We start from the raw sequence: 27,969 nt of genomic DNA, 5'->3' as shown, positions 1-27,969 counted from the left end.
GAGCCCGGGGCCAGTCTCACCGGCAGCGCCTCGCGGGTGGAGGAGAGACGTAGTGCAAAGCCCCCTCCTGTGGCCGTGCGGAGGAGCCGTGGCTCAGCCGCCCTGCAGCCAGCCCCGAGCGGGTGGGAGACGCTGGCAGGTCGGCGTCTGCAGAGCAGCACCGCGCACTGGCGCCGATGGCTGCGCAAGGCGACAGAGAGTGGAGCAGATTTCCACGGGCGGTCAGTCATCCCCATAACGATCTACAGCAATGGGACCATAAGCCTCCCCCTTTAAAGCAAAGACACAACATTGTTTTTCAAAGCTGGTGAACGTCTGATAAAGCCCTGGCTGCGTGCGGGGACTGGGGAGGGTCTTCAAATCCCCTGTGTGGAAAGTCCTTGCAATAGGCTTACTATGCCCTGATGCCACAGCGGTTTATTCCCACGATGACTGCATGTAAACGGGAAACATTAGGGGGATTCCTAGCGTGCAAAACATGACGCTCAGCATTCAGTCCTTCCAGCCAGTGGTTTGTTGAACGCATTCACAGTCCCATTGAGTAATGCCGTCTCCCTATACGCTGTGCTCCCGAGTGCTCGCCAGCTTCCTTAGCTGGGAATCAGGGTGTTTTTCCCCCATGCACTCGCTCTAGTGCTATGCACCTGAGATGGAGGGCGTAGGTGCAACGTGTTGCCAGACGCAGCCGGCAGCTTGTCTGATCAGTAAGGCAGCTAGTGAAAAATAGCCATTAATTGTAGCTGCATTCAACTGGGGCGACATTGATCATCCGTCTGAAAGTAAAGCGAATTCATCGCGGAAGTAACATGGTGAAATGCATGTGGGTTGCTAAAGCAGATTTGCCTAGCAAGGCTCGGAAGCAGAGTAATCTGAAATCCACTGCGGTAGGCGCAAGAAATGATAAATAAACATGACTGTGAAAATGCACAGGATGAGATAAAAACCTTTGGTCCAGAACGATGTAACCCTTCAGGCACTGGTTAGCTGTTTATCGCCTGTTGAAGCTAAATCCTCGAGTATCTTTTCTTCAGCTAGCTCTTTGCATGTTTTGCATGCTGCATGCATTTTCTGTTTTAGAGAGGGTATTAATTATGTTTCCGCAGGTATATAATAGCAAACAACATGCCAGATTCTTTTTTCTAGCTCTTCCCCTAAAACGTGACACAAATGCATCCCATGAAGTGAGCTGTAGCTCACGAAAGCTTACGCTCAAATAAATTGGTTAGTCTCTAAGGTGCCACAAGTCCTCCTTTTCTTTTTGCGAATACAGACTAACACGGCTGCTACTCTGAAACCTGACATTAAAAATGTGTTACTTAGTTGTGCATAGAGATAAGTAGGAGATTTTCTAGGCTATGTTGTTGTGTATACTGTGCTGCAAGTATTTCATGCTCTGTGCTTTCACGTGGCCACTCAGTATCGGCAGGGTAGATCTTTTGTGTCGTTTCCTGTTTTTATTCAGATCTGAAGGTTTTCTCCGTTCAGGTCACACACTGATGGCTTTTAGGCTTTTAGTTCAGCACTGCGGTAGCTATCAAAGGAGCCAGTTATGCAAGTGGTGGGGGTGGGATATAAACTGCAGAAGCTTCACACTGGCTCTGCTGTGTTACTCATTGCATATGTATGTCATCTGTTATGCAGAGACATCTCAAAGGGCAGATTTCACTGTTGGTCTGGGGCACTTAAAGACTCGCTGACTAATTCTGATTATGGATCTCTCTCTCCAACACACACACACTAATGCAAGAGTAAAAGAAACATGGAATGCTTGAATGGTGTGTTTGAGTATGAAAATTACCTGTGGTTTCTGAGTAACCAGCTTAGAACTTGTAGGGAACTCTCCCTGAAATAATTAATATGGACATATAGTTCCTTGAAGAATACTTGTGGCACCTTAGAGACTAACAAATTTATTTGAGCATTAGCTTTTGGGAGCTACAGCATGCATCCGATGAAGTGAGCTGTAGCTCCTGAAAGCTTATGCTCAAATAAATTTGTTAGTCTCTAAGGTGCCACAAGTCCTCCTTTTCTTTTTGCAAATACAGACTAACAAGGCTGCTATGCTGAAAAAAGTTCCTTTAGGGTTATACTTAAATATTAAAATATATTGAGTCTTGCTGGACCAAATTCAGCCTGGTGTAAGGAGGTGCATCTGAGCTGTATGGTATTTTGGCTGATCATCCTCATTAGCAGGGATTAATGCAGCTAAGGGTAGTTAATACCCTGGTGGTATTGGGAGGGCACTTGAAAGGGGTAATATTTTTCCCAGCTGACTGTCACATGTTGAAAAGTTTGGGCATGATTCTGTTCCCAGTGAACCCACTGACTTAGAGGAGAGCAGGACCAGCACCTTTGGGTGAAATCCTGTGAAATCAATTTGTGATTTGTGAAATTTGTGAAATTTGTGAATTTGTGAAATCCTGTGAAATCAATCAAATCTAGTGAAATCAATTTGAATTTTACCATTTACTTCAGCGGGGCTAAGATTTCACCCTTTTGTATTTTGATGCTCTTTATTTATAGTAGAAATCTGATTTATTTCAACAAGCTGCATTGCTAACAAGAGAGAAAACATACGTAGCTGCCAAACCGCAGATTTTTGGATTGGACAGCAGACCTGTTGCTTATGCTGCAAATTTTTGTTTTAGTGACTCTGCATATGTTCAAAGGTTGAGCAAAGAAGTTTTCCTCTTATCCTGCTGAGTCTTACCATGGAGATTTCCTCCCCCCCTCTTTCCATTTAGAAGCCCCATTGAGTATTGCATAAATAATAAAAACATTTTGTGGAAGCAGCTAGCAAGGGAACACATGAATTCCTAACTCTTGCATGTGTGCAGTAATTTTGCCACTGACTGTTAGCAAAACAACAGGGAGATAAGTGGCTTGTAAAACATCTTGAAAAAAATCACCTTTCGGGTGGATGAATTGATTATATATCATATAATAGCAAAAAGCACAAAACATAATAGAACAACCATATATTTAGAATACATTGGATTAATTGCAAACCTGAATTAATTACTTATTAATTTACGCATTTGGTACACACGCATATTAAGTAACATTTTCCTGCTACAGGCAATGCTAATCTTGGAATTTTTTTTTAAAAATGCTTGTTGAAACCTGTCAAAATATTCCAAGCATGCACTATGCACTAATTGATAGTGGATCACATTAAAGAAATTCCCTCCCTAAAACTGACTGGAGATTTAAATTTTAAATTATGCACTTAAAACTATTTTTTTAACCCCCAGTTAAATAGAATCCTATTGAGTGAGTGATTTCCCCCCCCCCAAAAAAAAGATACAAATCACACTCCATATAACTCCAATGCAGTCACCACACGGTATATTTGTGTTGATGCAGCGTATATACTTTAGGACTTTGCACTGGTGATAATAGTTACACTGGTGTGAATTTCCTGAACACTCAGATCCTATAAGATAATTGGTACCAACTGATCGGTTTTTATTATCTCATTCAGGAGAGCACTTAAGTGCTAAAGTTGAACAGAGAGGAATTTAAGCACTAGTTTAAGTGCTTTCTTGAATGAATAAGATGCAACAAATGACAGCTAGACTAAACAGCCAAGCAGAGAAAAGCATTTTTAATTAACATGAGGTTTATATCTCTGCTTTGTTTTCTTGATGCTTAAAAGCATAATAATTCTATTTCAATAAGAAAAGTGTTAACCTGTAGCAAATGGAACTTGATTTCTTTTCTAATCTCTTCCTAACTGCATTTTATATATATACAGCCACATTTTATTTTAACAAAGGGAGTGGCATTCCCTTCCTTCAACTCATTCATCTTCAGTTTCATCCCTGTTTACAAGGGGAATTTCCATGATTTCTCAGAGGATTATACTTGCAATTGATTGGTGCTTAATTTTTCATAAATTTTGATGTTTTTATTAGAATGAGAGTGACAGTAACTGAAATCTTGATATAGATTCAAATTCTGCTCGTTTTACTCATGCAGATAGTCCCACTCACTTTCATAGCAATTGAGAAGGGATTTACTTCAATGGGGTGTATGCACATGTTTTAAGTTAAGAACCTGCTTATGTGGTCATTCATAAATGTCTACCTTAAAGAGTTAATGAATTTTAGTTTTCAGAACACACTATTTTCACACTAAGGTAACATTTTGAAAATGTAGTTTGGAAACCAAAATTCCAGTTCCTGCAGCCTCCTGGATCACACATCCATAACCATCTTTGCACACTCCTAGAGAGTGTGGGTGTTTCTGGACGGCTCTGCTGCATGGCGGCCATGCATATGTAGCTCTCTGCACCTGGCACATCTGGAGAGCTGCACCAGCAGGATTGCCGTACTATGTTCAGTGCCATTTAGGATCCCATCCATTAGTGTTATCCCACCTGCCCTGGGTAGGATCAAGCCCTGATACAGAAGTACAATACATTTTAAAAGTTATACCATGGTTATGGCCCTACTAAATTCATGGCCCATTTTGGTCAATTTCATGGTCATAGGATTTTAAAAATCATGAATTTCATTATTTCAGCTATTTAAATCTAAAATTTCACGTGTTGTTATTGTAGGGAAGCGTAGTCCCCATTGTCCTGATCCAAAAAGGAGTTATTGGGGGGGGGTGGGGGGGTGTCGTCCACAAGGTTATTGTAGAGCGGGTTGCGGTATTGCTACCATTACTTCTGCACTGCTGCCTTCACAGCTGGAGAGCAGCGGCTGCAGGCCAGGAGTCCAGAAATGCCAGCAGCAGCAGCGCAGAAGTAAGGATGGCATGGTATGGTATTGCCACCCTTACTTCTGCTTTGCTGCCCGCAGGGCTGGGCCCTCGGTTAGCAGCTGCCACTGTCCGGCCACCCAGCTCTGAAGGCAGCAGCACAGAAGTAAGGGTGGCAATACCATACTATGTCATCCTTACTTCTGCTGGCGGCAGCTCTGCCTTCAAAGCTGGGCTCCCAGCCTGCAGCCGCCGCTCTCCAGCTGCCCAGCTCTGAGTCAGCACAGAAGTAAGGGTGGCAATACTGCAACCCCCCTAATATAACCTTGTGACCCCCCCTGCAACTCCCTTTTGGGTCAAGATTCCAAAAAACTTGAAAAACACTAGTGTCCCCTGTTAAATCCGTATAGCATAGCACACAAGAGACCAGATTCATGGTCTGGGACGCGTTTTTGGTGGCCGTGAATTTGGTAGGGCCCTAACCGTGGTTGAGAAAGGAAGACAGCTAGGCAAATATGAATCTAAGCCTTTGAAAATGGTTCTTCCAAATCTTAATGTCACAAAAAATTGCCATGAAAAGTGAATGTTTATTACAAAGATTGCTTTTAATGCTTTTCCAGATCTAGTCAACTGGCTAAAGCTTTCAATTCATCAATAATTAGTTTAACAAAACTCAATAATGCTGGCTGACGTCCAGATACTACAAACACTTATGCACATGCCTAAGTTAAGAATTTGAGTAATCCCATTAATTTCAGTAAGACTACTCGTGACCATAGATTTCAGAGTAGCAGCCGTGTTAATCTGTATCCACAAAAAGAAAAGGAGGACTTGTGGCACCTTAGAGACTAACAAATTTATTTGAGCATCCGATGAAGTGAGCTGTAGCCCCCGGAAGCTTATGCTCAACTAAATTGGTTAGTCTCTAAGGTGCCACAAGTCCTCCTCTTCTTTTTGCGTGTCCATAGAGTTAAGCACTGTATAAGTGCTTGCAGGATCAAAATACTAATACTGGAATTATTTTGATATGTATATTTTAAACTGAAGAAAGTATAAGAATTTAGTTATATGTTCTAGTAATTTACAAATACAGACCAAATAAACATAGTTGCATTTTTAAAAGCTTACAAAAAATGACACACACACAATTTATCTTTGGATTTTATGGGTGTATTTCCTGTACACACCAAAAAAATGTAATCTTTGATATATTTCTGCTGTGCTAACACCACATCCAAATAGTTAACATTTGCCCCCTCACATTCCTTTATCAGTTCTCAAACTATGACCTGTCAACACATTTTAAAGCAGAAATTTTTCCACTTTTCATTCCTGTTAGTCAAGATCATTAACTGGTGCAGGGGGAATAACTTCACTTTCACTTACAGGATGGGGATTTTTTGGTAGATGTGAATTATGAAGGCAAAAGTCAAGTGTTTAAAAGAAAAACAGCTCACCTTTCCCATTAGGAACAGTGTGTAAATCCAGAAAGAATTTGATCTCATAGGTTGTATTTGCTGATAATGATTCAGTAATTTCTATGCCAAAGTTTATATCAAACATGTGCTGTTTTTCCCCCCTCTTCGTGTAAGCGACTTACAATACTCATAAGTTATAGTTTGCTCTGGAAATTATTATACTAATCGACTATAGTCAGACAGACCTGTCCCTGGTGGAACTTCTGTGAAGTGTTGGGTTATCCCAGGGATGAATTTGGATCATTATGCCTATAATGGAATAAACCTAGAAAAGAGAGGGAAGAAAATGGATTGTGTGAGTAAAGATTTGGCTTGCTTGCAACTTTATTTTATGTGAGCACAAGCACTTGACAAGAAAAACTGACTGATTTTGGTTGAGCTTTATTGTTTGGATGAAAATAGCTCCTTCCATTGTTGTAACTTTACCATTGCATGGCAGTACTTCTTGCAAATATATGTTATGTTTCTTTTTAGTCAGCGCGCTAACAACTTTTATTTTGACTTTTTTGATCAAATCTCACTGACCAGGCCATTAAACAAGCATACTTGTATCACACCTGACCACCTTCTGTGCTTGATGCATGTGTCATCCTAGGAATGGGAACAGAATGCTCTGCCTGGATGCAGACCTGCAAATATTTAACAGTTTAACTAGTTTCATGTGTGTTGTGAAGTTATATAGCAGTTTGTAATATAGATGTTTACTAGGAGAGAAGTACACCTCTTGATGAAGGGGGAGGGGGAAAACAGGTGATGTCGCCTTCCATGCCTTGTATGCTGGGGAACTGACATATGTGCAAGCATCATTAAGCTAGAACAGAGGGAAAAACAGGAATTAGATCCATACTTACACAGATCTAGTGTCTAGGGAAAAAAAGGCAGCATGATGGAATAGCAACTATGTTTCTATAGGCTGGAATAGCAGCTGCAACCTATTAGTGGCAGGTTGGGGAGTAGATTCTGTCTCTGCAGTTTCCACTTAGCTCCCTGCACAAAGTCTCTTTACTCAAGTATTGAGTGGGAAGGGGTGAATTTCACCACATGCACAAAACGGACTATTAACATGCCCTGGAAGTTTTTGACCAGACTTCTCTCTCAAGCTTATTGAACCTTCCAGTAAGTAGCTTGTCCTTCTGCAAATCACTGGCACCAATTCTGACATATGGTAACAGTAGATTTCCACTGTAACCCCCTCCTCTCCAGCATACAGTACAAACCAGAATGCCAAGTGCCCAGCTGCATCCCCGTATTTAGAATTTTGAAGTAATGTAAATGTTGCCTTGATATTACCTCCTAGATGATAGCATAGCTCTGATCTTCTAATCCTCTAGCATGGATGGAGTACCACTGAATAATAGTAGATCACATTTTAGGATCCAAACTTTTATCTGGCTTTTGGATCATTGATAAATGAGACCTTGAGTCTTAAGACTGTAGCTGTTTTCAAGGTATTCAAAATGAAATTCTGAATGATAATTTTATCATTTTATGCCTTAATCTTGGAATAATTACATATTCACTTGCAATAACCAGGTGGTGGATAGAGCACTGAACTGGGAGTCAGGAGATCTGGGTCCCATTCCTGGCTCTGCCACTGGCCTGTGGATGACCTTGGCAAGTTACTTCTCCAGCTGTGTCTCAATTTTCCAGTCCATAAAATTGAGATAATGATACTCCTTTGTACAGTGATTTAAGATCTGTTGATGAAAAGTGCTATATAAGAGCTAGGTATTGTTGTTGTAAAAAAAATTAAATGCACAAAAACCTCACCACATTACATGAATCAAATCAAGAATAAGAATAATTCTTTTCCCATTGAAGTCAATAGGATTTTTGACATTGACTTCAGTGGGTAAAGGATTGGCCTTTGGTATTGGTATGGAGTCTTAATGTGAACTGGACCCTGTCTCATGTAGGCTCCTTTGGAAATCCCAGATTTAATTGTTAGCTCTGTTCCCATGATTTTTAAAATGTTGGGTGGACAGTTCAGGTCACTGTCTCTGGCAATGGACAAGCTTCACAATCTGTTCCCAGAGGTTTCAAGAACAGCTTCTTATCTCTGTTTTCCATTTTCCTCCACCAGTTGTAATAATGTGTGCCAGCAGTGACACAATAAGGAACATCATGCTAGTTGCTCATCGACAAGGAATGACCAATGGGGACTACGCTTTCTTCAATATTGAACTCTTCAACAGCTCGTCATATGGTAATGTTATCCTCTCCTCCCCCCAGTATGTTGCAAAACTTTCTGTAAACATGATAACATTTTTAGATTTAGTCTTAAAATATACCACTATTAGTCCTTAAAATACACCATTATCTCTCCCTGGTCCTGAGGTTACCCGCCACTTGAATTATGATATTAGCAAGAAGGAAACCAGAAATTCTGGATTTAACTACTTCTGGACTGATCTGTGTGAGGAAGCAATGTGACTAAATGGAAGATCTAATATAGAAATTCCCTTACGTTGGGGGAAAAACTGCTTCCAACAAAGACCTTTGTTATACCAGCCCATTCTCACTACCTTCTATTCTATGGTGTGTGTTCTGATTCACTGTAGGTTGCTACAAATCCCAGTCTTGTGATTACAAGTCTTGGGCCTGGAATAGCCCAAACCCTGTTGTGGGCTAGAGAGGAAATGACTGACTGGGAGATAGGCAGCAGTGACACAGTGAATCCCAGCCCAGAGAGTCATTGTTAAGGTCATGAGGGGTTGCCTAGTTCACCAGCCAGAAAATCTTGATGCCCTAGGGTGAAATCCTAGTCCCACTGAAGTCAATAGGAGTTTTGCAGATTTGTACACCTGCCAGTGGCTGGAAACCCTTGATCTAATATATGCTCCAGTTTTTCATGGCACATAATTCCTGCAGAGACATGCTGCTATATTTAGCCTTGTAGTATCACCTGGTGCACAGAAGCACAGTCATGTTCACCCCAGTAGAATGTAGTCACATACATGTGATGTGCTTATATTTTTTTAATTGGTTCAGATTTCTGTGCCCCACACAGCCATATACTAAAAAGGTATCCTTAGGAGTTAAGGCAAATATTTCACAATGGACTCAGCACCACAACCCCAGAGTTAAGGGAGCACTGTCTATCTGGTTTCTTGGTGACTGACCAGTTTTTTGGGATGTTTTTGTGTTTTGTTGTTTTTGTTTTAAATTCTAACTTCCGATGCAGCATTGTTTAAATAGCATTTCCTGAGTATTTTTTGTAAATAATTCCTAGGGGGGAAAACATTAGAAGGATCTTCTGCTCTTTTTTTTAAGACAGGACAAACTAACTCTGAAGAGAAATCTATGAAACTGACTGTACACAAATTGTTGTCAAATGCATAAAGTAAACAAACTGAACACAGACTTTCCAGACCTCCTCTTACAGTTCTAGTAAACTTTGTGTTATCGGAACTCTAAAAAGGTACAGAACTGTAAGACTGAATGATTTACAAGTAGCTATTGTTTCTATAAGGTCACACAATCACACTTATTTTTTGTTGTCCTTAAAGTTTATTTTAATTTGCAAAAAAGGCACATTAATTGTTGAGGCTGCAACAGTTGCGCTGCTTCATCAGAAAGTCATTTTAAGTGTTGCCCACAGACTCCATGCCCAAAGCAATCTTTGAAAGGATTTGAAAGTGTGTAAAATTACTTTAGAAGCTCTGTTAAGTAAAGGGAGCTTCTCTGTTTCCAGTTACAATAGCTTTTCAAGTGAACATGTTTAGGTCAGACTGAGGTTCAGAAGCTTGTTCACATTTAGGACCCAATATTACCTAAAACTCAGCTTTCTCTGGGAAAGTCAAGATCCCAAATGTGGCATATATGTGGGACTGGGGAACTATGCTGCTTAGAGCATGGCTTTATAACATTTTGTGGCTGTCATCTGTTGTCATTCACTTTTCAAAGATCTTCTGTGTGGACCTCATGGTAGAACAAAGCTTTTGTGCTTGATTGGGTTACAATCTAGAATCGTGATAGGTGGCTGTAACAGTAGCTGAGAACCTCACAAGGAGGTGAGACAAAGAACTGATTGAAAAAAAGATAGGTGGTCAATAAAAATTAAAGAATTAAAGGTCATTTATGAATTTTACTAAAATCGTAATCCACAAGGGCTATAGAGGTGCAGCACCTTCACAGCATTGTGCTTTGGTAAACAAGCAGCAGAGTCCGAAGCATAGAGGCCTTTCTCTGGGAAAGGAGAGAGAATGGAAGGGAGCTACCATTTGACTTGGATCTCACTGAGGGCTAGACTGTGGCTTTGCCACTTCATACACAGGACTTGTGGCAAGCAGCTGCAGTTTCCCAGGAGCAGCACACTGAAAGAAATGTGCTTCTCAGAGGCCCTGTTCCTTCACTGGTTCCCTCATGCCCTATCAGGAGGAGGTGAGTAACTTGCTGTTGGCCTGTACCTGCAGCAAATTATGACATCTCCCCAATGGCTTAGCTGCCATCACAACACACAGAGGAAGTGAAACACAGGCTTCTCTCACTTTTCACCCACCTGCATGCCTGGATCCAGGGTCCGTGTAACCCACTCATGGCCGGAAGACCTTTATCCCTCATCCATCCCTGTGCAAGCACATAGTCTCAAGTCAAGGCGGATAGAATGGTCTATACTTGGCTGCTGCCATCTCTGGCATTCACTCCATTCCCATTCCCTTCCCTTGGTCTCAGCTAACCTGCTGTCTGCCTGTCTATAAATCAACAAATTCCCTTAACCAGGCTGAATGACCACATCCTCCCTCGTCTCAGGGTCCTGCGTGTCTCTGGATTCCAAACCTCAGCAGCTACTCGTGTTCTGCAGTTTTAATCTTTGTACTTTTAGCCACAACTGGCTTTTAGTTCCAAAAATAAAAATGACTGTCTGGCTTTCTAATTATTTTTAAATATTTAAAAGCAAGTTGTTTAAGGACACTGTTATTCCCCCAAGGCCTCATTATTTATCAGTTCCATAGAACAGCCCTTGCACCTGATTCAAGGCAATAGGAGTCTTTCCACTGACTTGAGTGGGCTTTGAATCAGGTCCTTTGGCCTCAACCAACTCACAGGAAGTACTCAGGACAGGACAGGATCAGTAGGCAAAGGCATTTAAACAAATAAGCTGTAACTGAATTTAAAAATCTCTGATTACTGTATTAGTTTACCAAGTTCAGTCTCCCACCTGCTGTGTCACTGGGCAAATGCAAGTACAATGTGTGCAATGGCAAGTTGGTAGTTGGGTGTTTGTTTTCTGCTAAGAGAAACTGGCCTATCGTGCAGCCAGGGTGCACATGGCATTCCCATTGATTTCAGTGGGAGAGCTGGGCGACAAGTGGCTACAAGATCAGGCCCTGTGTGACGACATTCCAAGTAATTACTTTACTCTTCTTACTCTACTTAGACCTGACTTTGCTTGAAGTTTAAAAGGAAGTCAGTGGCACATTGACTAGAAACTGAATCCAGTTTTGCCTCCCTCACCTAGTCTAGCCCCTAGACAACCTGCTTCTCTGTGTTTGAGGATGTTATTTGCTCATATCTAGACTTGACTTCAGATGTTAAAAATAATCAAGCAAATATGGGAAGAAAATCTTATTGCTGACCATTCTGCTAGGCTGGGCTTCTGACTAAGGATCATAATCTGTATAATTATTTCAAGGGCATTATGTCAGTCCCCCTTCCTATCTTGTTCCCCTAGCATCAAGAGGCATGTTGAATTCCGTTACATTAGCCTCACAGCACGTATTGCACAAATGCGACAATACCTTGTACATTGCTGTCTACCCCCAAGCAACGTATAGAGGATATTTAAGCAGAAAGGGAGAGCGAGCCCATTATGCAAACAAGCTTGGAATTGTAAATATTTTTATTTCTCCCTTAGGAAATGGCTCGTGGAAGAGAGGAGACAAACACGACCTTGAAGCAAAGCAAGCCTACTCATCCCTCCAAACAGTCACTCTACTGAGGACAGTGAAACCTGAGTTTGAGAGGTTTTCCATGGAAGTGAAAAGTTCTGTTCAGAAACAAGGTCTGAACGAGGATGATTACGTAAGTACTTGATTGAGCCTAGAGCTTTTAGCGCCCTCAAAAACAGGATCCTGATTAAATCAAAGGTGACAAAGTGTCCTATTCTGAATCCGTCAAAAACACCTGGGCTCAGTTGTGAAACTCACTGTTATCTTTGTGAACTCTCTCTGGCTAAAGAAAATTGCTCTTTGTTTGTCCACAGTCATCAGGGAGTACACAGTGGGAGGGGCAGGAGAAACAAGGGCTCTACATGTCTCTAGCACTTCCATCGTTCATCACACTCCTTTTATTGGTAAAATATTTTTTTCGTTCTTGATTTCTGTGTTTTCTCTCTCACTCCAGCTTGTCCTCATGCTTTTTCACTCTAGGGAAATGGCGTCTCAGCAGGTTGTGCTATCCTGTTGTATCTGGTAAATTGAACTTTTCTTATCCTTAAGGGGAGCTGTGCCCAAATTCCCAGCTTACCATGCTAAAATTCTGTGTGGTTTTAACCATCCAAATACCCACTGGAGGTATTCCACAAATCCTGTCAAGTATTTTAAACCTGGAAGTACCACAGTGCTCCAAAGAGGGAGATAAAATACTATATTTCTTGTTACCATTCACCTCTAGGAGGAGGATACTTCTGGGAATTAGCACAGAGTATCAGAAACACTGAAAGGATATTTCTCCAAGATCATTCCTAGATGGGTCTTCTTTGAGATGAAGATAGGAGGAGTTCACGGCACAATATACACACACACAGTTGCCTGCATGCTGGTGCAGGTACTTCATTCCCTGTGAAAGGGGCCACTAAAAAACCCCTGATGTGGCAAGAAGAGAATGTGGCCACATGAGAGCTGAAGCTCATATAGCTCCAGGGGAACAGGGTTAGGATGTCAATCCACTGCAGTGACAGTGCCGTGCAAGAACTTCCCACCATCACTACTACTGGAACTAAAATGACCACACTTACACAGGAGACCAGTGAAATTGGAAAAGTCAGGAAAAGTGACTTGTTGGATACATTCATACACTATTTTATGTTGTTTTTATATTGATTTAAGGATTGGCATTAACTGACGTCTATAAAATAAAGGAAAGCAGCAACAGTCAATATATATTGCTTGAAAACTGAGATTGAGCCGAAACACAAGGTCTAAATCAAAAGCTTTGCTAACGTGCATGCTGAATTAATAGACAGGAAGTCTTTCCTGCAAGGTATTGTACAATATCAGTTGTCTTCAGAAAATCTGCACTCAACCAACCATAGAACAGCTGTATTTGAAAACCTATCACCTATTTGTGGTTTTAGGTACTGGGGAGGGTTATTTAGAATGAAAAGCCTTTTTTGATATAGTTACCCAGGAGGGTTTACAGTCACAGTTTGGGTCATAATTCCAGTCACCTGAAAACATGCAAATCAGACTGAAACATGCAAATCCAGATGGAATCCTGGAAAGCCTAGTTCACACTTTACTGCTGCAATGAAACAAAGCATGACTGAGTTCAAATAGTGCTCCAACGAGGGGCACAGGAGGCCCATTCAGATTTGCACATCTTTTTGCAGATGAAGTTGTAAGACAACACAACTCCCATAGGACATGGGGATAATGCCTTCCAAGGAACTCTGAGATCTGTTAAGGAGAGCGACAAACCCTGATTCCCACCAACTGGAACTGAAGACTTGCCCTGGTAGCCCCACCAGTCAAGGGCAGCCAGGCTAATGTTCAAAAGGCAAGAGCAGCCAAATGGCTAGGAGAGCCAGTGAAGCCAGGAGCATGAATGTTATCTACCCAGCTCAGAGGCTGAGGTGGGTGGATTAAGGAGGACAGTTTGGAGTAAGAAGGAGAGGCACTCTGTGGTTCTGTAGGACATGGAGCCCGCTTCAAAGTTATGTTTGGAGGACCATGCATGTATCAATTCAGCTTTGTGTTAAACGCCTGGCTACAATTACATTGCCAGCAAAATCTGAGTCTCATTATAATGCGCAGAATTAGCACAATGTGTGTGAGAGATCAGCAAGCTCCCTCATGCTGGCAAACAGAAGAGTTTTTTGTTGGCTAACTTTCTTATTCTCCAAATAGGAGATTCCCTGCAAATACATCCATGTTGCCAACAGTTCTTTGTTCACTTTTATCAGACCTTAGCTGCTTGAGCAGTCAGATCTCAGTGCTGATAACATTCATTGGTTGCTCTCCATAGTACAGTCAGGTGACCCTAAAGCTCTCTTGTATTTTGCTCAGAGCAGGGGCTCAGAGCTACAGAGAAAAGGGGGTTAGCTTCAAACACAAGTTCAATATGTACTGAATTTGTACTATTACTTACTGTGCTATAAGATCTAATCAAAAACCTTCTCACGTCAATTTATCCTCATGATTTTTGAAAAAATAAACAATTTTAAAGTGATGCTATTGTGTCACTAATACCTGAGAGCATTCAAAAATGAACAGATTTTAGTAATCTAATTTACTACCATTTGTGATACCCTTTGTTTTTTACAGTCACTCAGCTTGGGCAACGAAAACAGACTAGTCAGTGTCCCCTATCTGATTCTCATGCACCAGCACACAACAGCAACGACTGGGTTGCAGACACCGTTACAAACCAAGCAATTTTTTAAAATGTCAATTAAGAAAACTTACATTTTGTAAAATTGTGAAAGAAGAAAAAGCAAAACAAAAACAAATGACCTGACTAAGGGTCTCATCACCCAGCCCTCTTCCTATCTGCATGGAAGGGAAAGGGGATGCCAGCTTCACTATATGCTGGCCCTTGCTACTCCAAGAGAGTTTCCCTCTGTGGAGGCTTCCCAGCATTTAGGCTCTGTGGACTGGGAGGAGGTGGGGATGTCTCCACTCTACTGGATTCTTCTACACATGAAACCTGTTGGTGAAGGTGGGCATGTTACTTCAGGGGGAATCTTGCCTGCAGTGGATTACAGGGGTGATCAATGGGGGTTTGAATGCAATCCTCAGCTTCTTCTGCATGTGCAAATCATGTGTCCCAATGTAAATATCCAGGGAAACTCTGAATTGTAAAACAGAGAATCCACTTCTCTGTGCTGGGTTTTCCAGCATATGGGAGAATGAAGCTCTAAATGTGTGGCTTAATTCATCTGACAGTGACTCTGACAAAAAAAAAAAAGAAAAGATTTGTTAATACAGCATCTTGTCCTGAACTCTTGCCATTGTAAACTCCAAGGGCATTATTATGCTACACAGAAAGAGCATAATAAAAAGTGGAGAAAACATAACAGCCCAAAACAAAGGATGGAAAAACAGGAGGGGCAAAGCACTAACGTAGCAGTTCTCAGATTGGTGGACATGTCTGTGGCCTGTCGAGAGCTAGCAGCTCACATGGCACTGGCCCTCCTTGTTTCCAGCTGGTATGTTGCACAGAAAGAAGCTAAAAATACACAAAACATTCTTGATGTTGCTTTTCCATGTAAGCAGCTGCTGTCATTGTTAAGTAGCAGCCCTGTAATCAAGAATGTGTGGAGGTGTCCAGGAGACAATATCGCTGTTAGGATGAAGTCCAAAAGGTTTGAGAATCCTTGTCCTGGACAAATTTCTTTAAGCAGTCTTTAACTGATCACTGGTGACACAGTCAGAGAAGCAAGTGGTAGAGAGCGGTTTTTAAGAAGGCATTAGACAATTGGTTCCCAAACTTTTTAATAAAGCAACCCACCAGCTGCATTGTCTTTTTTTTCTTTTACCGAAACCCCAGCAATACCATCCTAATTCCAGCCTGGCACCGAGAGGAGGCTGAGCCCACTTTGCACTCCTCCTTTAGCAAAGGTTCCTGTCCCACGGGGCTGGGCCTCGCTCCCCATTCTGGTATTGGGACCTGGTGCAGAGGTGCCCAGCTTCTATTTATCAATGTAAATAACAGATTCTTCCCCAAAAGCCCAGCATTCAACATGCTGCTTTTAGAAAATATGGCCACTTATTTTGGTGTCTAAATGGGAGCTGAACTCATCTGATAATCTGATCTTCCACCTCAATCCTGCTACCCATTGCCAAACTCCAGTTGACTTCAGTAGGTGTAGGATTAGCCCCTAGAGCTAGCTTAACTCCTGTAGAAGTCTATCTGGACTTGCTTGATATGGGCTATGGAATCAGGCCCTTAGCAGTTGAAACTTCTCAATAATCCATCTGGAATGGATAGTAGAATTAGGGACAGTAAAACAGGCTAACATCACTAGCTAAAATATTGCCTGTATCATCCAGTGGGATTTAAACAAGGTATCCGTCAGCTACTCACAGCGTGCTCTGAACGCTTGTAGAGTGATTTGGGATGCTTGGATTAAAGGCATAACATAAGAGCTCTAAGATAAATGTGCCAGAGACAGCAAGGGGAGTGGTTTGCATTTATCTGAGATCAGCATTTGCAACTGCCTCTGTATTAGGGTGAGAATAATTCCAGACAGACATGTTTAACAAGAAACAGTGTTTCAGTTAAAGTATATACACGGTCTATTTTTATTAAATAACACTAAGCACTTAATGCATTGGCTTAAAGCTTCAGTTTGAAACTTCTTAATACTACCTCTGTCCTGGCTTGGGAGTAGAATTCAGTAAATGCTGTTTTTATATCTAACCCAGTATTCTGAGCTGGGATGATTTTATAACCTTGGATATTTGCTCTTTTGAGGTTAGCAGGCCACCCATGGCTTGTTTTTCCTTCTTATTTAAAAGCTGAAAAATTAGCTAATTAAACAAACATTCCAGCTGTGTTAACGGCACAGCAGCATTGTTTGTTGGGAAAGATGTGTGGAGTTTTTTTCTTATCTACTGTCCTCTTCCCAACACTCACAATGAGCACCAGGAAAAGGAAACTGAAGATCAATTTGCCCGCAAAGCTATCTCACCCAAAGATACAAAGTCAAAGCTAAATACGTTATTTAGATCAGCTAGACACTACCTTTTAAAAAGTGACGATCTGTTATTTTTAAGGGTTTGAGTCTTCCAAATGAGAAATGGCCCAGAAGGGAAGCCTCTAAAGGAACTTTTAGGGCTTCACCAATTATCTACAAAAGCTATGTGGGAGGTAGCAGTAGTCATAAAGTTTATCACTTCATCCATAACATCCGTGCCAGACTCTTCCCCCATGTGTATTGCCTTACATCATCCTTTAATTGGGATTGTACACTCACAAAGATGGGGGGGAGAGAGGAAGTAAGCAATTCAGTAAAGTCACTGAGAGAGACAGGAAAAATATAATATATTCAATAGCGTATGTCCCATTTGTCTTTCTCGGACCCAGCCAGGCAGGATAAATGCACAGGCAGGCTTTTGTGTCTCTTTTGACTGCATCAGAATAGGAAAGGGTTTGCAGGGAGGGGGGTTATGCCTCTGCCAGGGAATAATTTGTTCAAATGAATAGGTTTATTCAGCGCCTAGAGTGCTTTGCTAATTGTGTTTGAAAGAATAAAAGCAAACCTCATGTTGCTTTTAGTAGCAAGAAAAAAAAGAGTTCACATGCTATCTTATTAATAAGAAGATTAATTCTATCAGCGAAACATAATTAGGAATTTGGAGCCCAATTCTACGTTCATTGAAGTCAATGGGAGTTTTCTCACTGATTTTAACAGGAGCAAAGTTGGACTCCTGATTGCTAAGTTTTCTGGGTTTAGTAGCCACTCCATTTTTATTTTTTGTTAATTAAAGATATTGCCTTTACTGCTTCCCTAATGATGGGAAAGACTAAATCTCTTGAGTATATTTGGTTCTTAAACAAAAAATACTGAATATTGGTAAGTTGATGAGTGCCATAAAAGATAAGAAAATAAATGAATTAGTCTTCCCTCTTACTGTTGAGGTCTGTTTAGTTTTTCTGTGGGAGCGGGGAGAGCAGAGAGTATCTCAGGATATTTTTGAAGTTGTTAAACTGAACCAGGTAGTACAAAATTTTAGTTATGACTTATAATAAGAACATTGGACGCACTGGAATGTACATGTTTAGCATTGTTAGTCTTATATACTTGTATATTGCCCATATGTCTTCAGTCTTTTTACTTTGGTTTCAAAGATAGTCACATTTCATTTTAGTAAACTGACATTTGCATTTACCTCCATGAAATATTAGAATGCAGGCCGGATACTCTTTCTTTAAAATACTCACCAGATATATATATTATATTCCACTAACAAGGAATTAAGATGTTGAAATTTGCAGGACTTTTTAAAGGTCTTTATGCTTATTTCATTAACGAAAGCTAATATTGGGCCAGATCCTGCTCCCATTTAAATTCACAGGAATATTGCCATTGATTTCAAAGGAGTGCAGGATTGGGCCTGTTCTCTTTCAACTAGAGCAGATCAAGCATGTATAGCTCATTTTGCACAAACTGACATTTTAAAAAACCCAGAGCATTCACTAACTCACTTTTCTAGAAGCCAGTAAGTACATCCATTACATCTCATAGTCCCAAAGTAACTTATGAAAAATAACATTCAACTGGAAGTTCTTTATTTAACTGCACAAAAATCTAAGCCCAGCAAAGATGAGGTCATTTGAACAAAAAGTCTTCAGGGATTTAGGTGATAAAGACTTCAGCAGCAGGAAATATGGTAGCAAATAGCAATCCAGTGCCAAAAAAAAAAGCACAAGGTGGCCATTTGATCCGTTTTTCCCCCAGGAGAGAAGTGCTTGTCTTAATGGGTATTCAGAGATGTTGCAGCCCTGGGGGCTCACATTCCAGCTACTGGAGAGGATTGCTTTTATGAGCAGAGCTGCAGTCAGCTATGTTGGACTAAGCTTTCAGCATGAGAGACTTTACTGGAGTCAAATAGTTTGAGGTTGTTTTTTGTTTGTTTGTTTGTTTTTTGAGATATGCAACAGAAAATGTTCAGTTGCAAATTATGACCCTGACCTTCAAATCTGTCCATGTGGGCAGACCTGAACACCCATGATGAGGCCCAAATAGAGACAAGAGGCTACCTGTGCTGAGCCTGCAGCACTCTGGGCTAGATCCTCAGCTAGTAAAAAATCAGTATCCACTGATTTCAGTGAAGCTAGTCTAAACTATACCAGTTGATGATCTGACTGCCTGACAGAAAGGGGAGGGGAGGCTGCAGCCACCTCCCATGCACCCCCTCTTGACATGGGGTCATATTGCAGGCAGCCTGCCTCAGTTTCTCCCTCAAGGGACTTCTTAAACTCCACAGAGGCTTTTCTCACCCATTTACCACCCTTTCTTGGGGGGTCTGAGTTTATTCACATAAATAAAGTTCCAAAATAAAACTCTGAAAAAGTTCCAAAACACAGCCCATCCATTTTACCCTCTCATCAGGGGTCACTCCCAGGCTTTTCCTGCCCATAATCTCAGCAGCAAAACTCCCTGCCACAGATCTTTCTTTTAGAGCCTGCTCACTCCCAGCAGTCTCCAGCCCACCTGACTCCCCAGGCCTTCCTGCCTGGGGCATTTCCTGCTTGGGCAGGCCACTCCCAGGCCCTGCCTGGTTGGAGCCTCAGCTTTCTGGCTTTGACTTACCACTCCAAGCCCCTTGCTATCAGTAGGGTAGTCATATTTCCGGTTCCCAAAAAGAGGACACTGCTGGAGAGGGAGATGGAGGGGCAGGTACAGTTGAGAGGTACCTGTAGCAGACGTACTCACTGGAGTTCAGGGGCAATATCACTCCCTGTCACTGTGGCAGGGTGGCTGGCACAAGCCAAGGACGCAGCAACAGCCAGCAGTCAGCAACTCCCTGTAGAGCCCTTCCCAGGGAGGGGCCTAGGTGGGCAGGATCCGCCAGCTGTGGCTTGCAGGGGAGGGACCAATTGAGAAGGGGCCCAATCAGGGCTCCTTCTGAGCTGCAGCTTATCTGCTCTGCAAACACCTGGGACATTTCCTGTTGTTTGAAAAATCCCCCCAGACAGAGAAAGGAGCTCAAAAAAAGAGGGCAATGTCTGAGAAAACCTGGAGGTATAGTATACCCAGTCAGGGTCTTCCCTGCTGAAGCCTTTCTTACTTCCTACAATGTCCTGAACTTCCACCTTCACTGTAGCAACCTGCTATCCTTTGTAGGGAATTACCTGATCCAATCCAGGGCTGCCTCTTCAGTAGTCTGGGTTGGCTATCCCTAAACTCTACAGCATTTAGGGGGCAAGCTGTCTGTCACAGGGGCGCTCAAAGAATAAATAATGTTATTGGTCCTGTGCTGTGTTTGTGATGTTATGCCACATGAACATTTTTATTTACCAAGCGCTGACTGGGTGCTCGGTGCAGTTGTACAAGTCACAGAAAAAGATCCAGTCCCTGTCTTAGAGTTTATAATGTAAGTCCCTGATTCTTCTAACATCTACATAAATAGTCCCATTTAATTCAATAGAACTATTCACAGGCATAAAGTTATTGACATGTAGGATTGGGACCTAAGTGGGCAGGTGGAATAATATAAACATAGCCAGCCCTGGGTGAAGAAGATTAACATAGAAGGATGCAAGCTTTGTTGTTGTTTTTTTAAAATAGACAGGTAACAAGCCTACTGACTTAGGTGGGTTAACATGGTTAGCTTGGTAGAAACAATATATTTTTAGGATGGATTGTGTGAATAAAAGGAGGACTTGTGGCACCTTAGAGACTAACCAATTTATTTGAGCATAAGCTTTCGGGAGCTACAGCTCACTTCATCGGCTGCATCACTCCCAGGTGATGCATCCGATGAAGTGAGCTGTGTAGCTCACGAAAGCTTATGCTCAAATAAATGTGTTAGTCTCTAAGGTGCCACAAGTCCTCCTTTTCTTTTTGTGGATTCAGACTAACACGGCTGCTACTCCGAAACCTGTGTACTAAAGAGGATGAGCGCTCTCATGCATATGAGGAATGGAGGGAAGTCTAGGAATCCCAGGAGAGGATCTCCCCCTGGAGCAGAATTCGAGTACTAATAACCTTGGGGGAGGAGTTCAAAAGTGAAACAAAAGGCTCAGTCCATTCCAAGAGGAAAACCTAACAAACGAAGAGAGATTGATTGGGAAGACTGGAATTGTTTGCCTCAGAGAGAAGATGAATAAAATGGGGCATGAGAAGGACGTCCAAAACTATGAGATGGCTCAGACATTTCTATTCAGCCTTCCTCACAATACCAGAGCAAGGGGACAGTCAGTGGAAGTAATAGGCTGAACATTCAAAACTGATAAAAGGAATTATTTCTTTCACCAAACTTTCAATTATCCAATTAGCCCATGGTGCTCATTGCCACAAGATACCATTGAGGCAAGAATTTAGCAGAATTCCAGAGAGGACTGGACATTTATACTGACAGTGGCAACGCATGAAGGGGGCATGCAGGGTCACATAGCACTCCAGATTTCTGCCAGAGTTTAAATGCCCTGCTCTGAACATACCACCAGCATCTTTAAATTGTGACACCTCCTCCCCCCCACTATCAACAGTTATGCGTCATCTTAATATACTGATAAGACTATCCAGAGTTATCATAGTAAAATGTAAAAAAAAAAAAAAATCTAAGAATTTTGGAAGTGATGTGAACCCTCAAGCTTCAGGGCATAAACCAACCTCTAGCGAATGGGGATTGAGAAGAAATTTTCCTTGTAGGCATGTTATCCATATCTGCCTATGGCAGTGTTTCTTGCCCCATCCTGTGAGGCAGCTGATACTGTTCATTGTTAGAGAGAAGATATTGAATGATCAGTCTGATCCTGCATAGGACTTCGTATGTTCCTAAATTATCAACAAGTTTTACAGCATTTTACATATGTGGGAAAGTGTGAAACAAGGATTGCTACATTCAAAGAGTCCTGTCCATATTACAATGAGATGCCATTGCAGGGACACGGAGTGCATAGAACTGTTTGTTGCATTGTTTGTATTTGTAGCCACCCCTCCCCCCACCTCCCTTATATGCACCAAGGCATTCAATGGGATTGCCAACTATCTACCCCATTTTGCACAGTAGATTTTTTGGAGAGCAGGGGTTTCTGGGAACTTTTCCAAACTAGGTGGCACTGTTTTTAGAGATGGGATTGGGAGGGCCTGCTGAAGAAGTGCAATGCTTCTGGCTTGCATTCCTTCCTGGGGGTGCGGGGAGTTGTCCTAGACTTGCACCAGTTTAGCCAAACCTTTCGTGTTTTTCAGCCAAACCTTGCAAAATGCCTGCGATGAGTGGAATACAAGTGGTGCAAGTTCAACTCATTGTAAGCAATGATTTCTTTCAGTGCTTTTTTGCTTAGTATAAATAGGGCCAAAGAGAACTGATGCAGTGGTCATGAAACCCCTCAATTTATGAGTCTATGACTTCTATAGTTAAAGAATCAGCCAAATAAAACATATTAACTGATATCCAGGAATTAAAAAAATAATTTAAAAGTACTTGAAAATGGAGACATAAATAACAGCAGCCTGAGGGTTTGCATTAGCTACCTGCCATCAGGTTTTGCAAGTAAGTATGCGCATTTACTCTGGTATTTAATAAAAATCATTTGCCATGGCAACCCCTGCCTTAGGTGAGCTCTTCAGATGCAGAGAGAATTCTTAAAGGAACACACATACCAATATATCTAGAGCATCTAAGAATAGCAATGAGACTTGAACACATGCTGTAGTATTTTAAATAACCAAACTCAAGGCTTGTTAGGTCCCCCCCCCCCTTTCTGAAATGGTGAGAGTGGCCATAACCAGGACAAACCTCAGTACAATGAAACCTTCCAAATGACTACATTTGCAGAGCATAATATGAAGCTAACTTTATTTTTTCATTACCATCATAGAGAATGGTACCCTCTCTGTCAAATATTTTAAAACAACCTATAGAAATCAATAACAGGAAGGCTTAGACTACACTGAAAACAAGTTCTCTTCTGAGTAGCCTTTCTTAAGCTATGGTCTTTACACATTGCTGTAAATTGGTTCTAGTTTTCCCTTCATGTGTCAGGTTTTGCCTAGCCATTTTCAGATGTCGTCAGCCTGTACGGAACAAATGTCCTGTATTTATTTAAAGGCTTAGCTTAATAGAGTTGACTTCAGTATGAACATTCCTACATCTCCCCAATGGTGATCTTTCTCCAAATTTGGAGGTTTTACTCATTCTGGCATGAGACGCACTTAGAAACAACCCAAAAGATATGTAAAAATAAAGCATTTCAAATGAGGTGAGCTGGTTTTGTGATAAAATCAGCAGTCCAGGACCCCAACATGTGTTACATGTTGTGTACAAGGTTCGAATGGCAAACATTTAACAAAAAGTGCCCTCCCTATTTGTCCTATCCTGCATTGATTTGAACCAGTTAACATATCTTAACAATTGTAACTGAGTCTTTTAGATTTTCAGATTAATTATTATTCTAAAGAACTGGCCTGCTCCTGCAGTTTTGAATTTTTACTTAGGATCTAATAAAAGCGCTATTCTGTGAGTTACTAGCTTATCTTACTTTTCATCTGTAGCCAAAATGCACGAATGGTCACACTATAAGCCATTCAAACCTCTTACCAGTAAAATGTAGACATTCACAGAGCAGGTATTATATGCTGCCTTCATAGACTGTCAATAAGGTGATTAGACTAATGTGTTTGAAACAAAAGAATTTCTTCAGCTGAATTGGCTTTCAGCTGAAAAGAATATTCCTCTTAATCTTTTCCTTTAGGACTTTGCCCACGTGGGTAGAAATATAACATCTAAATATAGGCTTGTGCTCAGTGTCTTCATTACAAGAGTCAGTAAAGATTTTGTTAAAAGAAGAGCTGAACATTTGAAGATATGAAGAATGCTTCATGCTTTAAGTCACAAACACGCTTTTTCTAGTTATGCATCCTTTCAATAGTCATTTGACAGTAATGTTACACTTTGCACCTCGGATCTAAAAACCTGTTATTGATACTAATTTATAGAGTTGGTCAAATATTATTGACTAAATACATTGTTCGGTAAATTTCACCATATTTACAGGAAAGCATTATTTGACCTATAATATTTTCAAGTATTTGGCCAGCTCTATGTCTATTTTAATTATATTAATGAATACTTTGCTGAATAAAGGCAAAATTAATCTAATAATTTATTCAATTAATAATTTATTTCCAGTGTCAAACAGTGCTACTGATTAGTTAAGCCTGACAACACCTCTGAGGTAAGTAAACACTATACTATAATATTACAATAACTAAGCCACAGAAAGATAAAATAACCTGCACATGATTATATCATATGTCAGTAAGAGAGCTAGAGAGAACTGGGAATAGAAAAGCTAGGAATCCTGGGCGAAATCCTGATCCCATCAAAGTTAATGGCAAAATTCCCATTGATTTCAGTGGGGCCAGGATTTCTCCCCTGATTCCCAGCCCCCTGCTCTGACTGACGTTCTGTAGGATAATAAGACCTATGATATGTAGCAGGGGTTTTCAACCTTTTTCTTTCTACGGCCCCCCCTAATATGCTATAAAAACTCCATGGCCCACATGTGCCATAACTGTTTTTCTGCATGTAAAAGCCATGCTGGTATTAGGGGGTAGCAAGCAAGGCAGCTGCTCAGGGCCCCACGTTCCAGGGCCCCCACAAAGCTAAGCTACTCAGGCTTCAGCTTGAGGCCCGGTTGGCAGGGATCGGGCCAGTGGGGCTTTGGCTTTCTTCCCTGGGCCCCAGTGAGTCTAATGCTGGCCCTGCTTGGCAGACCCCCTGAACCCTGCTTGCAACCCCCCAGGGGGCCTCACACCCGTGGTTGATAACTGCTGATATGTAGCCAAGGGATTTACTTCCTTCCTTAAGGGCTCGGTGTGGAGCACACTGAAGTCAATGGTAAAGACTCCCATTGACTTCAATAGGCTTGGGATCAGGCCCCAAATCTGCTGAAGGGAGTCTTATTGCCCTTATGCATTTATTAATCTTAACTCAAGGAATAGTTTTAGATTATATTTTTGATGCCTGCTGTTTGGTATGTTGGCAGCAGGCAGTTAGTAGAAATTTAAGGCTATTTTATAGATAATGAGACCAAAGGAATGCCCTAGTAAAAGGTAGAGTAAGCAATAAATAAATAAAACAGTGTGAAACCATTATAATTATTGTTCTGGAGGGATTCTTCCCCGTACTTGTATGTCATTTTCCATTCTGCTATACTCTGTTCTGCATTTTACTGTGTTGCTATCCTGTATCTTAGAACGAAAATGGGCCTATACTTTAATTCACAATTTCACAAATGAGCAACTTGTGGCTGTGCCAGCTAGATGATGATGAATAAATTAACCACTTGATTACAAATGAAAAATGAGGAAGAAATACTGATAGAAATGTAGGGCTGGAAGGGACCTCAAGAGGTCATCAGCCCCCAACACTGAGGCAGGACCAAGAAAACCTAAACCAATCCCTGACAGGCAATTATCTAACCGGTTCTTAAAAATCTCTAGTGATGGGGATTCTACAACCTCCTTTGGAAGCTTATTCAAGTAGTTAACTATCCTTATAGTTTGAAAGTATTTCCTAATATCTAACCTAAATCTTCCTTGCTGAAGATAAAGTAGATTACTTCTTGTCCTACCTTCAGTGAGGCCTGGAAAAAAATTCAGAGTCCCCTTTATAACAGCCTTAACACACCTGAAGATTTATCAGGTCTCCACTCAGTCTTCTTTTCTCAAAAGTAAACATGCCCATTTTTTAAAACTTGTCCTAATAGCTCAGGTTTTCTAAGCCTTTTATCATTTTTGTAGTTCTGCTCTGGACTCTCTTCAGTTTGTCTTCATCTTTCTTAAAGTGTGGGGTCCAAAACAGGACATAGTACTTCAGCTGAGGCCTGACAAGTGCTGAGTAGACTAACTCTGCTGCAGGCCCTGACTCCTGACACTTTCATCTAGGCCGCATTTCCCTACTTTGCTTATGAGAATGTCACATGGGACCATGTCAAAAGCCTTACTAAAAATCAAGGTATATCATGTCTACTGCCTCTGTCCATCACTTAGGCAAGTAACCCTGTCAAAAAAGAAAACTTAGGTTGGCTTGGCATGATTTGTTCTTGACAACTCCACATGGGTTTTTCTTTATCACCCTCTTAGCCTCTAGTTACTTACAAATTGATTGTTTAATAATTGTTCCAGTATCTTTCCATGTATCAAAGTTAGGTACACTGGCGTATAATTCCCTGGGTCCTCTTTGTTTCCCTTTTTAAAAATAGACACTCTGCTTGCTCTTCTCCAGTAGTCTGGGACCTCAGCTGTCCACTATGAGTTTTCAAGGATAGTTGCTAATGGTTCTGAGATTCTACTTCAGCAAATTCCTTACATATCCTAGGGTTAATTTCATCAGGCCCTACCAACTTGAATGCATCTAACTTATCTAATTATTCATTAATATGTTCTTTCTTTATTCTGCCTTGTGTTCCTCCTCTCTTGTTGTTAATATTAATTGTGTTCAGCATCTGTTCACAATTAACCTTTTTAGTGAAGACTGAAGCAAAATAGGCATTAAATACCTCATCCTGCTTGGTGTTATCCATTATTAGGTCTTCCTCCTGCTAAGTAGTGGACCTATATTTTCCTTCATCTTTCTCTTGCTCCTAATGTAGTTATAGAACCTCCTCTTATTGCTTTTTATGTCCCTTGCTAGTTCTCACTCATTTTGTTCCTTAGCCTTTCTGATTTTTACCTTGCATGCTTATGCTATTCTTTTGTACTCATCCTTAGCAATTTGTTTAATTTTCCACTTTTTGTAGGATTCCATTTTGATTTTCAGATCATTAAAGAATTCCTGATGGAGCCATATCTGCTTCTTACTACTATGCCTGTCTTTACTTCGTATTGTTATAGTTTGCTGTTGTATCTTTAGTATTGTGCTTTGAGAAACTGCCAGCTCTCCTGAACTCCTTTTTCCCTTAGATTTTCTTCCTATGCAACCCACCTACCATCTCTCTGAGTTTAATTAAGTCTGAATTATGAGGAAGGGATAAATAAAGAGGGATGTTGTATTTATATTTTTTCTCTATTAAATGACAATAACCTACCCAGATAGAATCCCTAAATTCTCTGGAATTTGTGTAATTTTGTTATAGCTCACTACCCAAGTGTTGTTTTTTAATTTTGTTTTCGTATAATTTTTACTGAACAATTAGTCAGGTTCTGACCCAAGTATGGTATTAAAACATATAAAGATTTAGTTATAGTGGGTTAAATACTGCCCTAAATCCACATGCAGAACTCTCATTGATACCAAGTTCCAGGTAGAACATCTATTTGTTGTAGATAATATGCTTGCTACTTGGTATTAATGATCCTTTTGTCTAGGAAGAACAGTAATAGCAAATCACTAGGCTTACCTCATCCCACTGGGGTAAAGGGTAACCCCTGTCCCAGTGCCAGCAGAGCAGCTACATTCATGGAGAGGATAGCAGGCAGCATATTCATCATCTCCTCCCTGGGGAAGGAGGTGCTTAGCCAGGGGGAGAGTATCTTAAAACTGTGTCCAAGTTATAGAAAAGCAGTTAGTAGAGGCTAAATCAGCTCATCTCTTGGGCTTCCTGGCCAGCACTGCCAACTTTTGGGGGCTTCAGTTCCCCCCCACCCCCCTGAACAGCAGGGATTGCTAGAGCCTTTTGCCATTGCAACCCCCCACTGCAGCTAACTTTTTGCAGCTGAGGTACATCAGCGGAAGCTAGCAAATCCCGGGACTCAGTCATGGCTGTTACATTTTCCTTTACATATGTATTGCTCTTATTGCAGGAAATGTAAATGTCATGGAGTGCAGTCCAGTCATAATATTGACTATTAATCATATAGTGTGTTTGGAGTGCTATTCAGTACTGGGACCCTGCTCAGCCATATATGGTGGAATAGAAATCACTTTTGGTTACAGTGATGAAA

At 41.2% G+C, this 27,969-nt stretch overlaps 1 protein-coding gene and 1 long non-coding RNA gene across 5 annotated transcripts in view; one reads left to right on the top strand and one right to left on the bottom strand.

Moving 5' to 3' along the window:
- LOC140911185 (uncharacterized) overlaps positions 1 to 27,969 on the bottom strand; it is a 466,381-nt gene that overhangs the window by 42,248 nt on the left and 396,164 nt on the right. The window contains exon 4 of one of the 2 annotated variants that reach the window (XR_012158854.2): positions 6,371 to 6,450. This is a non-coding gene — a long non-coding RNA (uncharacterized LOC140911185). Of the gene's footprint in view, positions 1 to 20; positions 1,273 to 6,370; positions 6,451 to 27,969 lie in introns of those variants that run through there. The other variant, XR_012158855.2, reaches the window with a different exon arrangement.
- NPR3 (natriuretic peptide receptor 3) overlaps positions 1 to 27,969 on the top strand; it is a 59,571-nt gene that overhangs the window by 1,405 nt on the left and 30,197 nt on the right. For all 3 annotated transcript variants that reach the window (XM_073343684.2, XM_073343685.2, XM_073343683.2), the window contains 2 exons: positions 8,269 to 8,391; positions 12,043 to 12,209. In XM_073343684.2, coding sequence (XP_073199785.1) covers positions 8,269 to 8,391; positions 12,043 to 12,209 — 290 coding nt within the window. The remainder of the gene's footprint in view (positions 1 to 8,268; positions 8,392 to 12,042; positions 12,210 to 27,969) is intronic.

Source organism: Lepidochelys kempii, chromosome 5, assembly GCF_965140285.1.
Source record: "Lepidochelys kempii isolate rLepKem1 chromosome 5, rLepKem1.hap1, whole genome shotgun sequence".
NCBI classification, from domain to species: domain Eukaryota; kingdom Metazoa; phylum Chordata; order Testudines; family Cheloniidae; genus Lepidochelys; species Lepidochelys kempii.
The sequence above is the reverse complement of the archived record's forward strand: the minus strand, read 5'-3'. Positions and strand labels throughout refer to the sequence as shown.